Raw genomic sequence first — 13,074 nt, forward strand, 5'->3', positions numbered from 1 at the left:
GTTTTGTAGGCTGTAAAGAGCCCCAAGCTACAGTGCCTTGCTGTCTGCTTTCGTACTCACCCAAGAACCTACATTTGAAATGCCAAACCATCTAAATTCCCTCTTCAGATGCCAGTTGGAATACATACCTTATTCCCTGCCTCCTGCACGCTCACCAATTCCTTATCCATATCAACAGGCTACCTTCGATTCCACTGTTCACTCTCTACTTTGTGGAACCTTGTGGAATGCCCTCTGGAGGTCTACCTAAATAACATCTGTAGAAACTCTCTTTATCTACTATTTTAGTTACATCCTCACATAATTCAACCAGGTTCATTAGGCATGACTTACCCTTTACAAATCCACACTGGTTCTGTTCAATTTGCCCAATTGCTGACAGTGCCTCTGCACATTTACAACACTCTAGCTTGGTGATTCTCTTCCCCACCCACACTACCAGCATAGCCTGGATTAACACAAAGACACCAGCATATACTGATCAGAAATGATTCACCCACCTCTCCTCCAATTTCCTCAAAACAATTTCAGTGCCATTATGTGTAACCCAAGCCCAATGTGCCCATTTTGATCAAGGACAATGATCGCATGACATTGATCCCAGACAGCAGCCTGGGAACTCACTCTTCCGGTGTCATTTTCTGTGTAAAGACGACATGACATACCCTCCCTTAGGTATGTTTGGCACAAGATATAAAACTGAATGCAAATTTCATTACCTCCAGTTCCTGGTGGACAGGAACACTTGTAATCATTCACTAGGTCGATGCATGTCCCTCCATTGTGACAGCGATTGACTTGGCATTCATTCACCTCGTACTCGCAGTTGACTCCTTGGTACCCTGGAACGCACTAGAGAGCAAGGTGGGGAGTTGGGGGTGACCATTAGCATGATCTGAAAGTTATACAGGTTACTAATACTATAAAGACATTAGTGAGTTTTGCCTCTGGACATTAGCTCCTGGAAAGAGTTCCACATCTCTCTGTGAGTGAATATATTGCATTATACAATCAGGGCCAGTGTGATAACGAGCAGATAATTTGTCTTAGTGATGTTGGTTGTGAGATAAATATTGGCTGGGACAAGATAGAGAACTCCCCTGTTCTTCTTTGAAATAGTGCCATTAGATTTTTTGCATCCACCTGAAGGTAGATAGTTTAGCACCTTATCTGAAAGGCAATACCTCCAATAGTGTAGCACTCTCTCAGTACTGCATTGGAGTGTCAGCCTGGATCATCGGCTCAAGTCTTTGGAGTCCAGTTTAAACCCACAACCTTTGGCTCAGGTAATAGTACAGTGACTGAATTTTTTTATTCGTTTGTGGGATGTGGGCATCGCTGGTTAGGCCAGCATTTATTACCCATCCCCAATTGCCCTCGAGAAGGTGGTGGTGAGCAATTAGGGATGGGCAATAAATGCTGGCCTAGCCAGCGACACCCACATCCTCCAAACGAATAAAAACAAAAACATAATGAAAAGCATGTTAATAATGTGGGGAGGGTCAAACAGCACTCCTTCCAAACTTGGGTTGAAAAACTGCCCCTTGGACAATCCATTATCCAGGGCAACCAAGCTCTTTGTTCTCGTGAGGTGTTTTGATACCAAGGAGCTTGGGAGATCCCTATACTGAGTTTGGATTAAATAAAAGCAAAATACTGCAGATACTGAAAATCTGAAATAAAAACAAAAAGTGATGGAAATACTCAGCAGGTCTGGCAACATCTGTGGAGAGAGAAGCAGAGTTAACGTTTCAAGTCAGTGACCCTTCATCAGAAGTTCATCGGAGTTCTGATGAAAGGTCACTGACCTGAAACGTTGAACTCTGCTTCTCTCCCCACAGATGCTGCCAGACCTGCTAAGTATTTCCAGCACTTTCTGCTTTTATTTGAGTTTAGATTGATGTTCCATTAACTGGCATATGTCTAAAATTGTTGATACTAACTGTTCTGATTTAGGATTTCTCCACCAATGCGTCAGTGAAATGAAGAACAGCCCTTTCCAAACCTCCATACCCAAAGCAGTCAAACGGTGACAAAACAGCAAAAAAAAAAAACTCCTTGTAAGTTGGGCCGCGTTTCCTGGGCTTTGAGGACCTGCATCACCTAGGCTCAGGAGAACGCAGTATAGCCTAGAGTTGCCACTTATAGAGACACGGCCATTTCCATCTGTAGGGGTAGACTGCAATCTACGCCCCTGAAATTAGCAGGCAACTTTCTACCACTCTGTACTACTCTGGCCCTACTGAGTGAAATCTTTATGGTCCCTCTGCTGGATTACAACCCAAGTTACCAGGCAGTGTTCCAAATCACCTATTCAAATGCCTATCTTAGAAGGAGCTTGTTATTCTCCCTCCTTATTCACTGTTATGGACTTATGTCGGAATGACTTGTCCTCACCTGATAACAAGAGTTTCTGAACAGCTTTTAGGAGTGAAAACCCCTGTTGATTTTCCAATTCTCCAAGGTAAGGTGAAGATGACAATGGCAGCACCCTTGACAGTTCACTGCTCATTGGGGCTGCCAACTCTGTTTGGACATATTCCTGGAGATTTCATCACATGACCTCCTTTCTCCAAACACTTCACCCAACCCACAATGCCAATATTTTTATGACTAATAAACTGAAGTCTTCAATTTAAAAAAATGTTTTTTCTGAATGCTCCTTTGATTTTATTTTGCTGAGGAGCTTGCAGAAGAGTCCAGAAAATTAATCTTTAATTCCTGGAGTATCCAGGACAATCCCGGAAGGTCATCAAACACCTCACTACGTGTCTGAGATCAGAGAACTTAACCCAAACTGGGGCAGGGGATGGGAGGGCAGCGGGGAATGATAAAGCCTGCAAAATTTTCTTGACTTTACTTTTGTGTTGGGCGCTGCACTTATTAATTATGCCATGGGGGGGAGCTGGTCAGCTTTTTAAAATAAAATCCACTGATTTACATTCTTGGCTTCCCCATTTGCAAAGGTCTTTCCCCAGTCTGACAGGTCCATGGTATATCCCTCCGATGACTTCCGCCCTCCTTGTGTGCAGAAACACAATATTCTATGAAAGCATGGTTCAAAAGCAGCACACTCACACCTGTGGTTTTAAATGCCAACAGTACAACCATGGGTCTAATTCAAGCAGTCACTGCACCACTTCAAATCTTTGGCCAATTAATTCAATAGCCAAGCTTCTGAAGCAGCATCAAGAGGCACAAACCCAAACACCTCACTTCAGAACACTACAATGTGAGAGACTTGGGTCCGTGCCACAATGTGAACTAATTTCTACAACACCCACTGCAGGCAGTCGGTGAGTAAAGTCTGCAGTAGAAGCAAAATAAAATTCGTGGGATTAGCTCGATTAAAATTGCTCTATTTTCTTCTCCAAAGCAGGTACAGGGTTAAATCTCAGCTTGGTCAACATCCCACAATCAGGTGAAGCATCAAGAACCACACATGAAGAGGCAGCAAATGCCTCCTCTATCCCCAGCCTTGTAAAAAACAGTCCATGTTTGTGTTGACCCTTCACACCAGCAGGAGTCAGCTGTGCCTCAGTGGCAGCACTCTTGCCTCTAAGTCAGAGGTTGTGGGTTCAAGTCCCACTCTAGACACCTGAGCACAAAATCTAAGCTGGCGTTTCAGGACTGAGGGAGTGCTATATTGTCAGATGAGATGCTAAACCAAGGCCCTGTCTGCCAAAGGCACCATTTCAAAGAGCTGGGGAGTTCTCCCTGGTGTCCAGGCCAATATTCATCTCTCACCCAGCATCACTAAAGCAGATTATCTGGTCATCGTCACACTGCTGCTTGTGGGATCTTGCTTTGTGCAATTTGGCTGCCACATTTCCTGCAGTGACCACACTTCAAAAGTACTTTGTTGGCTGTAAAGTGCTTTAGAGTGACTTGAGGTCATGAAAAGCACAAAATAAAAACAAGTCTGTTCCTTCTTTCTTTTAGTCCTAATTCCCTGTTCCCTTCTCTTTATCAACCCCCCCCTTTCCTTCAGCCACCTATATAACCTATTCCTAAATGTTGACACCGTCTTTTGCTTCAATCACTAACTGAGTATATTCCACAGACTTGCAACTCAGTGTGTCTAACAAAAATGAAGTTTGTCCAGTTTTCTGTCCTAGATCTCTTACACTTAACCTCTGTCCCTTCCTCCCAGACCCTGAAACACTACTTTGAACTGCTGGTGATGGGAGAAAAGAACTCACCTCGCATGCGTAATTGCCCAGGTAGTCCTTGCACGTGGCCCCATTGCGGCATGGGTTTGAGGCGCAGTCGTCTACGTCCAGCTGGCAGTAACTGCCGGTGTACCCGGACATGCACTGGCACTGGTGGCTATTGCCGGTGTTGATGCAGATCCCCGAATGCTGACACAGTTGCTCAACAGTCAAGCCTGGAAAGGCAGAGGTTAACGGAATAACAGTAAGAAAAAAAAGCTGCATCTCAAAAAAAAGTCAGCACAAATGGAATTTAAAACAAACGAGCACAAGGCCAAACTCTATTCTCTGCCTCCTCCCAGTGAAATTCTTTTGGCAAATGAAAAACCAAAACAAATCTGGGTTAGAGGCAGAGGATCTGGTTGGGTTCAACACTGCCTCTTGGTACAAAACACCTATGGTTACAACATCTTCTCCAAATATTAAAATGAGTGCCACCCTTTGCCCCCAACATGCCCTTTCCCTTGGTTCGGCTTACCTCTTTGAACAGCAGCCACCTCACACGACACATCCGGCACATCGCAGTACAACCCTGTCCATCCGCTCTGGCAACTGCAGCGGTACGTGGCGCCTTGCTGCACACACGTGCCTCTGTTTTTACAGGGTGACCCGCTACACAGATTAACCAAAGTCTAAGTGAGAGGAAGAAACAAGGAAAGCATTGTGCATAATGTGGAAATTGGTCGCTCGCAGTACTCACCCCACCCACTGTATTTACAGTTCTTATTCCTCAATAAGTATGGCAGTGTAATGGTCAAGTTACTGGACTCGTAATGTAGAGGCCTGATTTGATAAGCTAAAGACAGGAGTTCAAATCCTACCCTGGCTACTTCAGAATTTGAATTCAGTTTAAACAAATGTGTAATTAAAACGCTGGTATCAGTAAAGATGACCCTGAGGCTGCTGGATTGTCAAAAAAACCCAGCTGGTTTGGCAAAGAACCCTCCCTATAAGTGTCTCCAGCCCTATGCCAACATAGTAGACTCTTAAGTGCTCTCTGAAGCAGCCAGCCACTCAGATGGATCAAGAAGGCGACTTACCACCACCTCTCATGGCAACCTGAGATGGGCAATAAATGCCAGCCTTGCCAGCAACACCCACATCCCAAGAGTAAATTAAAGGAAAACAAACCAATAGGGAAAGCATGTTAGTTCCTTGTTCTGTAATAAGGGGCTTGCAAAGTAACACATTTACACTGCTCTTAATTCACTCTCCCTTTGATTGAGCAGAAAAAGGTGCAGCTAACATTCGATATCCTGGCCAACATTTATCCCTCAACCAACAATGGGACCTTACTGTGTGTAGCTTGGTTGCCATGTTTTCTACATTATAACAGTGACTACACTTCAGAAAGGTACTTCACTGGCTGTAAAGCACTTTGGGACATTATGAGGTGGTGAAAAGCCTCATATAAATGCAAGTCAAGTGGGGATTGGTCAGCTCAGTTGACTAGATGGCTAGCGTTTGATGCAAAAGACTCCAACAGTGCGGGTTCAATCCCCGTACCGGCTGTGGTAGCTGATGGAGGCCTGCCTACTCACCTTGCCCCACACTTGTTAAGTGGTGACCCTTAAGCTATACATCACCAACTGTCTCTCTCTAATGGGGAGAGATGCCTATGGTCCTTCGGGACTATGGCTAGAACAACAACAGATGCAAGTCCTTTCTTGCTTCTTAACGAATACATCAGGTTTTACATTAACAAGAAGTTGCCCCAAGGCTAAACAGACATGGAAGTCCTGATGAAAGGTCACTGACCTGAAACATTAACTCTGATTCTCTCTCCACTGATGCTGCCAGACCTGCTGAGTATTTCCAACATTTCTTGTTTTTATTATGGAAGTTCCCACTGTTCCAAGCATTATGAAGTCTAACCACTTATCCCACCCACCTCCATTAGGGGTTTCTTACCTGGCAGTTGTTACCAGAGTACCCAGAGGGGCAGGTGCAGCGATAACCACCCAGCCCGTCGATGCAGGTGGCTCCATTTTGGCACGGTTTGGAGTCGCACTCATTGATGTCAAACTGGCAGTTGGAGCCAGTGAATCCAGGCCGGCAGATGCAAGTGTATGAGTTGATACCATCGACACAGGTTCCATCATTGAAGCAGGAGCTGACAAGAGAAAAGGAGCCCGCTCAATTCCGCTGACAAAACAGCACTTAGAAAACATCCTGGAGTCATTAAGCGACCAAGACTTCATCAATCTACATAAAAGTCCTGCAAATAAGTGACATTTATTTGTTAAAAAGCCAGTCATTTATTACTGTTTTTTCTGACCTTGATAACCTGGTCCACCCGCACTAAAGTTTTATAAGCAGCCACTATTCTACCACATGGACCACTTGTCCACAGAATTACCCAATTAATGGGTTAAAGGGAACGGGCCCCTTTAAACACAGCACACCCAAGACTCACAAACATGCGTTAGACTTTCAGACGATACATGAGAAATGACACAGGATGATGAGCTAGTTTTAATCTGCGAGGCAGGTACATCATTGAAATTTTCTTCCAGACCCCAGGTACCACAATGGCATGCATTAACAGTTGGTACATGGGATCAAACTTCATGCAAAAGAACAGCATGTCACAAGAAAGACAGAGGAAAACCAAATCAGTAAAAATAGTAAAGATGGCTCAAGTTCGGGCTGAGGTTGAAAATTAATTTAAGACGTCTCGATCACTGATGTCTTAGTCTCTCTTTATACAAGAATAAGTGGAGGCGGGGGAGAATAAAGGTGAAAACTGACTGTTGCTGTTGACATATCATCTGGGTGAATCATTTCTGTGTCACACATGGGAAGCTCTGGACAAAATGCCTGCTTTCTAACTTTGCAAGAGGACCACCGAGAGGAGAGGCACTAGTAAGGGGACAGATAGTTTAGTGTGCAACGCTCAGCTGCTGGGACAGGACAAAGGGGCAGCATTTCCCCGGTCCCCGCTTGCAAGCACTTGATGTTCCCTTGAGATCTCGCTTCCAGCACAGACATAGTTAGAGAATACTCATTGGGACAGAGGAACACAATAGAATTCTGTTTCTCTTTCCCCCCCCTTTCCCAAGCTGCTTTGAGGGATTAGTGACTGGCCGTACAGCCTGCAGCAAGCCTCGGTTGAGTTACAGCAGGCTAATGGAGATTAATGGCGAAAAGGAATGCAGTAACAATGTATGAGAATCCTCTTCCTTCAGACACTTACCCCGCCCAGCTTCATCCTCTAACTGGCTTTCTTTTCACCTCCTGTGTCAAACCCCTGCAGAAATACTGTAGGGTGTTAGCTTGTAATGCGAGCAACTGTCATTTCTGGAAAAACTTAAGACAATGAATCACTTTGCCGAAATGGCACTCCAGACAGGTGCTCCTTTTATTACAGTCTGATGCATTTTTAAAAAATTTCTTCCATGGGATGTGGTGTCGCTGGCAAGGCCAGCATTTGCTGCCCTCCGCTAATTGTCCTTGTCCTTGGCTTACTGGGCCATTTCAGAGGGCAGTTAAGAGTCAACCACATTGCAGTGGGTCTGGAATCAAATGGATGCCAGAGTAGACAAGGTAAAGATGGCAGATTTCCTTCCCTAAAGGGCATTAGAGAACCAGATGGGTTTTTCCAACAATGATAGTTTCATGGCACCATTACTGAGACTAGCTTTCAATTACAGATTTGTATTAACTAATTGAATTTAAATTCCACCAGCTGCCATGGTGGGATTTGAACCCTTGCCCTCTGGGCATTAGCCTGGGCCTCTGGATTACTTGTCCAGTGACATTACCACTATGCCACCGTCTCCCCTTAAACCACTGAGCCATGGCTGACACAGAGTGGGGGAGGAGGGAAGGGTTGGGTTAGGCACTAGTATTCTGATAAATTCTTGCAGTCCTTCACCCCCACAATTTAATTCTTCACGACGTGCAGCAAGGCCCCAATTGGACAACCAAGCTCTTCATAGAGAATACGCTGCAACAGTGCTTCCAGTTGCAGCCCTTGTAACCTATACTTATCTCCAGTTTGCAATTTTCATGGATAGAAATCGAGGAAAGCCACGTCAGCAATAACACGAGGTGCTTAACAGTAAAAGGTATTGACAGGGTAGATACAGAGAAACTATTTCCTCTCGTGGGGAATCTAAAACAAGGGGGCACAACCTTAAAATGAGAGCTAGGCCATTCAGGTGTGAAAACAGAAAAGTTTTTCACACAAAGGTCAGCAGAAATCTGGAACGCTACCTCAAAAAGTTGTGGATGCTGGGGTTCAATTGGAGCTTTCAAGGCCAATAGTCGATAGATTTTTGTTAAGCAAGGGCACCGAAAGAAATGGAGCAAAATAAAGTTGAGCTGCTGATCAGCCATGATCTAACTGAATGTTGGAACAGGCTCAAGGGACTGATGATCTCCTAATGATCTCAGGAAACAAAATCTAACTTATTAACGCAACATCCAATCTAAGAGTGAAATGCAATCTCAATGAAATGACCACTGTGTTCTCCAGAAATGTACCGAGGACAATAAATACTACAAAGCGAGGGATCCATCTGGTTGAGTGCGTCTCTCCATCGTCCTCCGTTTCAAAGTTAGAGATGGCCAGGAAAAAAAAGTAGCTTTGGATGGTAATTCACTGTGCGTGATGTTCTCAAGCTCCATTCCAGTGAACAGTAATATTGGACCTGGATTTTTCAACAGCTGTTTTTACAATGGCGCGCTGCTGCACCCACCTCAGAATATTTGGAGGAGCAGCCTCCTCAACCTGGTTCTCTAGGTTTACACCATCAAATCCAATCTCTTACCCCACCGGCAAACCCTGCAGATTCAGTTTTCCGCACGCGAGGTGAGCAAGCACTATTGTCCTTCAGCAAACTTCTGTTGCCCAGCTACACTGATTGTAAGAAGCTGTCAAGGAATTGTGGATTGAGCACTGACCTAATCCAACCCTTCCCTCCTCCCCTTCTCGGTGTTGGTCGTGGCTCAATGAGTAGCACTCTTACCTTTGAGTCAGAAGGTCATGGGTTCAAGTGCCAATCCAGAGACTTGGGCACATAACCTAGGCGAACATTCAATGCAGCGCTGAGGGAATGCTGCACTGTTGGTGTTGTCTTGCAGATGAGATGTTAAACCAAGGCCCCACCTATCCTCTCAGGTGGACGTAAAAGATTCCATGAACCTATGAACAGCAGCAAGGGAGTTCTCCCCAGTGTCCTGGCTAATATTTATCCTTCAACCAACAACTTTAAAAACAGATTATCTGGTCATTATCACATTGTTTTTTTTGTGGAATTTGACTGCACGCGCATTGGCTGCCATGTTTCCAACATACAACAGTTACTTCACTTCACAAAGTACTTCAGTGGCTGTAAAGTGCTTCGGAAAATTCTGAGGTGGTGAAAGACGTGAGAGAATGGAAGTCTTTTTTCTTACCTCTCTGTACAGTCAGGCATGTTGTTTTCACAGTGAATCCCATTGAAGCCTTGCGGGCACTTGCAGACATAACTGTTGACATAATCGGAGCAGTTCCCGCCGTTCAGACATGGATTACTGAAGCACTCGTTGATCTCCTGCTGGCATTTGTCGCCAGTGAACCCTGGCAAACAGCTGCATGAGAACGTGTTGACACCATCGATACAGGAGCCTCCATTCTGGCATGGATCTATGAAGCCATTGCATCACACTTGAATTACTAACTGAGCCATGGCCACTGGCATTGTATTAACCTGCTTTACCCAGGAGCATGAATTTACAAAAGCATAAATAAAGCTGTCAGCCGCAGCTCAGCAGGTAGCGTTCTCATCTCAGAGTCAGAAGGCTGAGAGTTCAAAACCCACTCCAAAGATTTGAGCACAAAATCTAGGCAGACAGCTCAGTAAAATGAAGGAGTGCTGCACTGTCAGAGGTGCCATCCGTTGGATGAGACGTTAAACTGAGGTCCCGTCTGTCCTCTCAGGAGGACGTAAAAGATCCTGCAGCACGATTTTAAAGGACAGCAGGGGAGTTAACTGAAGTGTTCTGGCCAACATTTATCTCTCAAAACACATCACTAAAATATACTATCTAGCCATTAGCACATTGCTGTTTGTGGGACCTTGCTTTGCATAAATTAGCTGCCACCGTTCCTACAACAGTGACTACATTTCACAAAATACTTCACTGACCGTAAAGCACTTTGGAACATCCTGAGGCCGTGAAAGACGTGATAGAAATGCAAGTTTTTTCCTGCAAACAGAAACTAAGAAGTGAACAGTAAGGTTTAGTTAGCTTTTGTTTTAATTCTTTCATGGAATGTGAGCATCACTGGCAAGGCCACCATTTGTTGCCCATCCCAAACTGGTCTTGAGAAGGTGATGGTGAACCACCTTCTTGAACTGCTGCAGTCCATGTGGTGTAGGTACACCCACAGTGCTGTTAGGAAGGGAGTTCCAGAATTTTGACTCAGTGACAGTAAAGGAACGGCGATATAGTTCCAAGTCAAGAAGGTGTGCGACTTGGTGGTGGGGTGGGGGGGGGGGGGGGGGAAGAACCTGCAGGTGGTGGTGTTCCCATGCGTCTGCTGCCCTTGTCCTTCTAGGTGGTGGAAGTCTTAAGTCTTGGGTTTGAAAGGTGCTGTTGAAGGAGCCTTGGCGAGTTGCTGCATTGCACCTTGTAGATAGTACAAACTGCTGCTACTTTGCACCAGTGGTGGAGGGAGTGAATGTTTAAGGTGGTGGATGGGGTGCTGATCAAGCGGGCTGCTTTGACCTGGACGGTATCGAGCTTCTTGAATGTTGTTGGAGCTGCACCCATCCAGCCAAATGGAGAGTATTCCAACACACTCCCGTTTCGTGCCTTATAGATGATGGACAGATTTTGCAGAGTCAGGAGGTGAGCTACTTGCTGCAGAATTCCCAGCCTCTGACCTGCTCTTGCAGCCACACCATTTATGTGGCTGGTCCGGTACAGTTTCTGGTCAATGATATCCCCCCAGGATGTTGATGGTAATACCATTGACTGTCAAGGGGAGGTGGTTAGATTTTCTCTTTTTGGAGATCGTTTTTGCCTGGTACTTGTGTTGAGAGAATGTTAAAGCACTTACTGGGGCTACAGTCATCGACGTTCGTCTCACAGTTCACTCCAATGTAGCCAGGGAGGCACCGACACTCATAGCTCCCAGGAGTATTTTGACAAGCAGCACCATTTTTACACGGATCAGTAACACATTCATCAACATCCACTGAGCACCTCTGACCTACAAGGTAAGCATGTATTTTACATACACACAGCATCATGCGGGGTCTTACCCAATTCCACATACACTAAAAACAAATCTGCTGCACAGAAAGGAAAGGCCAAGTGCTTTCACAAAATTTTGTTGTATTATAATTTACAGTATGTAGAGAACTACATAGAATCTACAGCACAGAAACAGGCCCTTCGGCACAACTGTTTTTTGCTCATGTTTATGCCCAACACAAGACTCCTCCCACATTACTTCATCTAACTCTATCAATATCGCCTTCTATTCCTTTATCCCTCATGTACTTATCCAGCTTCCCCTTAAATACATCTATCCCATTTGCCTCAACTACTCCCCTTGGTCGCAAATTCCACAATCTAACCAGTCTTTGGATACAGAGGTTTCCCCTAGATTCTCTATGGATATTTGGCAACTATTTTATATTTGTGGCCCATAGTTCTCAATTCCCCTAAAAGTGGAGACATCTTCTCTATGTCAACCCTTTCATAATCTTAAAGGTGTCTATCAGAGCACCTGGGGCTTTGTCTGTACTGCTTTCTCTCTGATGAGTTTTTCATAACAGGATAGATTACAAAGGGAAAGATGCTGCGTTTCAGTTGCATAGAACTGTGGTCAGATCCCACCTGGAATACTGAGTTCAGTTCTGGGTTAACGCACCACAAGAAGGATATACTAGCTTTGGAGGGAGTGCAGCATGGATTCACCAGCATGTTACCAGGGCTAAAAGGGTTAAATTATGAGGACAATTTGTAGAAGCTTGGCTTGGATTGAGGGGTGATCTCACTGAGGTGTTTAAAATGATAAGGAATTTGATTGGCTAGATAGAGAGGAACTATTTCCTCTGATTGGGAAAACTCAATAATGAAGGGCCACAATTTAATAACTAGAGCTAGGCCTTTCAGGAGTGAAATCAGGAAGCACTTTTTCCGCATGAGGTCAATGGAAATCTGGAATGCACTCTCCAAAAAGGCTGTGGATGCTGGAGTCAACCGGAGCTTTCAAGACCAGAGACCAATAGATTTTCAAGAAATGCTGGAATCACTCAGCAGGTCTGGCAGCATCTGTGGAAAGAGAAGCAGAGTTAACGTTTCGGGTCAGTGACCCTTCTTCGGAACGTTAACTCTGCTTCTCTTTCCACAGATGCTGCCAGACCTGCTGAGTGATTCCAGCATTTCTTGTTTTTGTTTCAGATTTCCAGCATCCGCAGTATTTTGCTTTTATGCCAATAGATTTTCGTTGGGTAAGGGTACCGAGGGATTATGGAGCTAAGGCGGGAAAATAGAGTTGAGGGCCGGGATTTTATTCTGGCCATAGGGGTCTCGACATCTAGAAAAAGCAACGCTGGGATCCCCACGCTGCCTCTTCTCGGAAAAGCCTGCCATATTTAATGCCAATCAGGCACTTAAGTACACAGCGACGGGCCTTCCACAGGATCAAGGACCCCATCATTGGAAGTCCCGCCCTTGGAGAGCTGCAGCCTCCGATTGGCCAGCAGCTGCAGCGCCACCACAGAGGCGGTGGCTACAGCTGGAAAAGCACCTACTGGATGCCAAGGAGCATTGCTGGACCCAGGTCACAGGTACGCCGGCAAGGGGGGGGGGGGGGGTCGATAGCAAGGGCAGGGGGTGGCTCCTAGCGGACCCCTCTTTT

The 13,074-nt window shown here is 45.3% G+C and overlaps 1 protein-coding gene across 3 annotated transcripts in view; it reads right to left on the reverse strand.

Annotated features, from left to right (window-relative positions):
- The window catches only part of LOC137373077 (neurogenic locus notch homolog protein 2-like), a 164,491-nt gene that overhangs the window by 34,739 nt on the left and 116,678 nt on the right, over nucleotides 1-13,074 (reverse strand). For all 3 annotated transcript variants that reach the window (XM_068037924.1, XM_068037926.1, XM_068037925.1), the window contains 6 exons: nucleotides 11,263-11,415; nucleotides 9,615-9,843; nucleotides 6,123-6,324; nucleotides 4,690-4,843; nucleotides 4,203-4,387; nucleotides 720-852 (listed from right to left, as the gene is read on the reverse strand). In XM_068037924.1, coding sequence (XP_067894025.1) covers nucleotides 720-852; nucleotides 4,203-4,387; nucleotides 4,690-4,843; nucleotides 6,123-6,324; nucleotides 9,615-9,843; nucleotides 11,263-11,415 — 1,056 coding nt within the window. The remainder of the gene's footprint in view (nucleotides 1-719; nucleotides 853-4,202; nucleotides 4,388-4,689; nucleotides 4,844-6,122; nucleotides 6,325-9,614; nucleotides 9,844-11,262; nucleotides 11,416-13,074) is intronic.

This window comes from Heterodontus francisci, chromosome 8 (assembly GCF_036365525.1).
Source record: "Heterodontus francisci isolate sHetFra1 chromosome 8, sHetFra1.hap1, whole genome shotgun sequence".
Taxonomy (NCBI): Eukaryota; Metazoa; Chordata; class Chondrichthyes; order Heterodontiformes; family Heterodontidae; genus Heterodontus; species Heterodontus francisci.